The sequence below is a fragment of the Myotis brandtii genome, unplaced genomic scaffold (assembly GCF_000412655.1).
Source record: "Myotis brandtii unplaced genomic scaffold, ASM41265v1 scaffold77, whole genome shotgun sequence".
Lineage (NCBI taxonomy): Eukaryota > Metazoa > Chordata > Mammalia > Chiroptera > Vespertilionidae > Myotis > Myotis brandtii.
The window spans coordinates 3,344,144-3,347,228 of record NW_005371082.1 but is presented as its reverse complement, the minus strand read 5'-3'; the positions used below and the strand labels follow the sequence as shown (position 1 = coordinate 3,347,228).

General features: G+C 34.8%; 1 protein-coding gene across 4 annotated transcripts in view; it reads right to left on the bottom strand.

Moving 5' to 3' along the window:
• NBEA (neurobeachin) overlaps nt 1–3,085 on the bottom strand; it is a 776,030-nt gene that overhangs the window by 440,817 nt on the left and 332,128 nt on the right. For all 4 annotated transcript variants that reach the window (XM_005883142.2, XM_014530733.1, XM_014530734.1 and 1 more), the window contains one exon: nt 843–1,009. In XM_005883142.2, coding sequence (XP_005883204.1) covers nt 843–1,009 — 167 coding nt within the window. The remainder of the gene's footprint in view (nt 1–842; nt 1,010–3,085) is intronic.

Below are 3,085 nucleotides of genomic sequence, written 5' to 3'. Positions count from 1 at the left end.
CATCAGAGAGGATGGCGCCCACCTGGCCCCAGCTTAAAATCTATTTCTGCATCTTGGTCTTTCTTTAATTTCTTAATCCCCAGCTCCTCCACTCAAGAACCTGTCGTTTTCCCGTGTGGGTCGCGGGAAACAGAAACAGCCCACCACAATAACCAATTTTGGTTTTAATTGTACTATAATCATAAATGCTCTAATTTGAGATAAAATCCTTTTTAAGAGCAAGTAAATAAAAAAATATGTAAGAAAAAAATTTAAGAAGAATATATCACTTGTCCATAGTAAATGTTTATATTATTAGTTGTATATAAGAAAAATTAAGAATGATATAAATTTACTAAATTGGAAGGTTTGGTTCTTTATTAAAAAAATATTTTTATTGATTTCAGAATGGAAGGGAGAGGGAGAGACAGAAACATCAATGATGAGAGAGAATCATGGAACCACTGCCTCCTGCATGCCCCTTCTGGGGATCAAGCCCGAAACCTTGGCATGTACTCTGACCAGGAATCTGACCATGAGATCCTGGTTCATGGGTGGACGCTCAAACACTGAGCCACACCGGCTGGACAAAGGTTTGATTCTTTGAGATTAAAATACTTGCCTAAACAAATTTTGTATTATGTATACATAATTCTAAATTAGAAATAACTTCTATTGGAGCTACTTTTAAAAGTTTAGATTTTTTCTAAACCATTGTAGAGACATTACTAAAGATATGAAAAATTACGGTAATTTTTAATACTTTCAATCATAATCTCTAAATCATTTAAAAATTTACAGTCATTTTTAGTTCTATCATAATTAATCTATGAGTTATTTTCTTGTAATCTGTTATAACTCACCTATGAGAAACTGCTCCCCAAGCACCATGCTTGTTTGTGAGAATGTTAAGGATCTTCTGTTTCAGTTGATTTGCTGTAACGTGATCTCGATGTTTTGCAGCACTAATGAGATGGTCACACATCTTTTCTTCCTCTCTCCTATCAGCAGCATACTGGGCACACTGCGACTATGTAAAGAAATGCAAACAATGTATGACTTCAACTGTGCATTAGTAAGGAATGCTATCTAATTTTAAGTTAAATGCTAATAAACTCAGATAATATAATCTTTTGAAACTTTATTCTAAAGAACACATACAGTTCCCTTTCAAACTTTTAAAAATGTGTTCTTTGTGTTTATACATATGTGTATGTAAAATAACTTGGATAATGTTAGCTCTCTGTATTCATGGCCATTGGTATTGATAACATAGCTAATCATTCTCATTGTGTATCAAAAGGTTCAAGATGATCATTTCTTTAAGCATGTTTGATTTTTTAAATAAGTTTGGTATAGGGTGGATTGACTACAAATTTTGATATTACTAAGTATGTAATATAATGAGTCATATAAGAAAGGAAAACTATATACATCTAAATAAATGCATATAACTAGTTCACATTCATCATTACTATGGAAAAAGCTGTGTCATGGAAGGTACTTGAACATATCTCGTCCTCTATCTATTGTCATAAACTATTATCACAAGTCATTATAACAAATTAAGAAGAATTCATTCATATTCTAATTCATCTTTTTGTACAGGGAATCACCAATTAGTACAATGATCTGCCTCATAATGAGGTTAATATTTCATTAGTTCATAGGAGAATACAATTAAAATTTCATTTTTCTTCCTTACCAATTGCAGTGGTTAACTAAGAAAAACTTAACCATGAAACATTCATCTCACATTAAATATACGTTTTCTCTTAATTAGAGGCTTTAAATTCCTCAAAAAGTCCCAGTAAAATGCCATGACTTTTATAAAGTCTTTTGTAATTTAAAAATAACTGGTGAACACACAACAACAACAACAACACACACATCAATGCATTTACTAATATAGTTTTAACTAAAAATACAACACACACACATCAATGCATTTACTAAAGTAGCTTTAACTAAAAAACACACACAAATTAAACATTTGGGTTAATAAGAAATGTACAGTCATAAGTAACAATGGTAAGACTCTCAAAATTAAGTTTAAATCAGTATTTTATGTATACATAATCTAAAAATCACTGAGTCTTCATATCCTTCTTCATAACTTCTTAGCACTTTTTGCCATCAGCCTCAATAAAGTACTCTCATCCCCAAGGGGGTGAAAACTAGTGTTGGGTGAATGTGAAAAAAAACACCTTACTATTTTAATATATAAAGCACAGATGTATATACAGTACAAAAATAGATATGCAGCATATTGAAGGTAATAAAATATCATTGGGAAATAATTAGGATAAAAATTGTATAAAAAGATTTCTTAGGGGGCAATAGTGCAAAAAAAGGTTGAAAAGCACTGCACTTAGCTTAATAGGATTTTGAGTAGCTATGTGTTAAAGCTAGTAACTAATATCTGGCATCATAAAATTCCATTTTAAATGTTTTCACATGACAAATATTAATTTGCACATATCCCTGTAAAATATCTTGCTTTTCTTAGTAGAAATACAGGATGGGACAAAAGTAGGGTTACAGTTGTTTATATGGAAAATAATACAATAATCCTATATAATAAAAACCTAATATGCAAATAAATGGAACAGCAGAAGGACCAACAGAATGACCAGCCGCTATGATGTGCACTGACCACTGGGGGGCAGACGCTCAACGCAGGGGGCAGCTCCTGCATTGAGCGTCTGCCCCCTGAGAGGGAGGTGACTGGTGGCAGCGATCAGGGGTGGCAATCAGGGGGTGGGGCCGGCCAGAAGGCGGCGCCAGGCCACTAGCCAAGGCGGGTGCCAGCAGGGGCCCCCCCATTTGGCCACCAGCTGGCCGCCCCAAAGATGGCCCTGATCACTGGCCAGGCCTAGGGACCCTACCCTATATATTGGGAACAGTCTCTTAGATTTAAAAATTAAAACCTGGCAAGGCTACTCTAATACTGAAAAAACCAGGATGATTCAGTGATGTCATGCATGGACTCTGGCTTGCACATTTTGTGGCCAGCCCTGATTCTGACACTTATACCTGTGTGACAAAGCCAATTACTCAACTTCTCTCTGCTTCAGTTTTTCCACCCATAAGATGGGGAAAATGG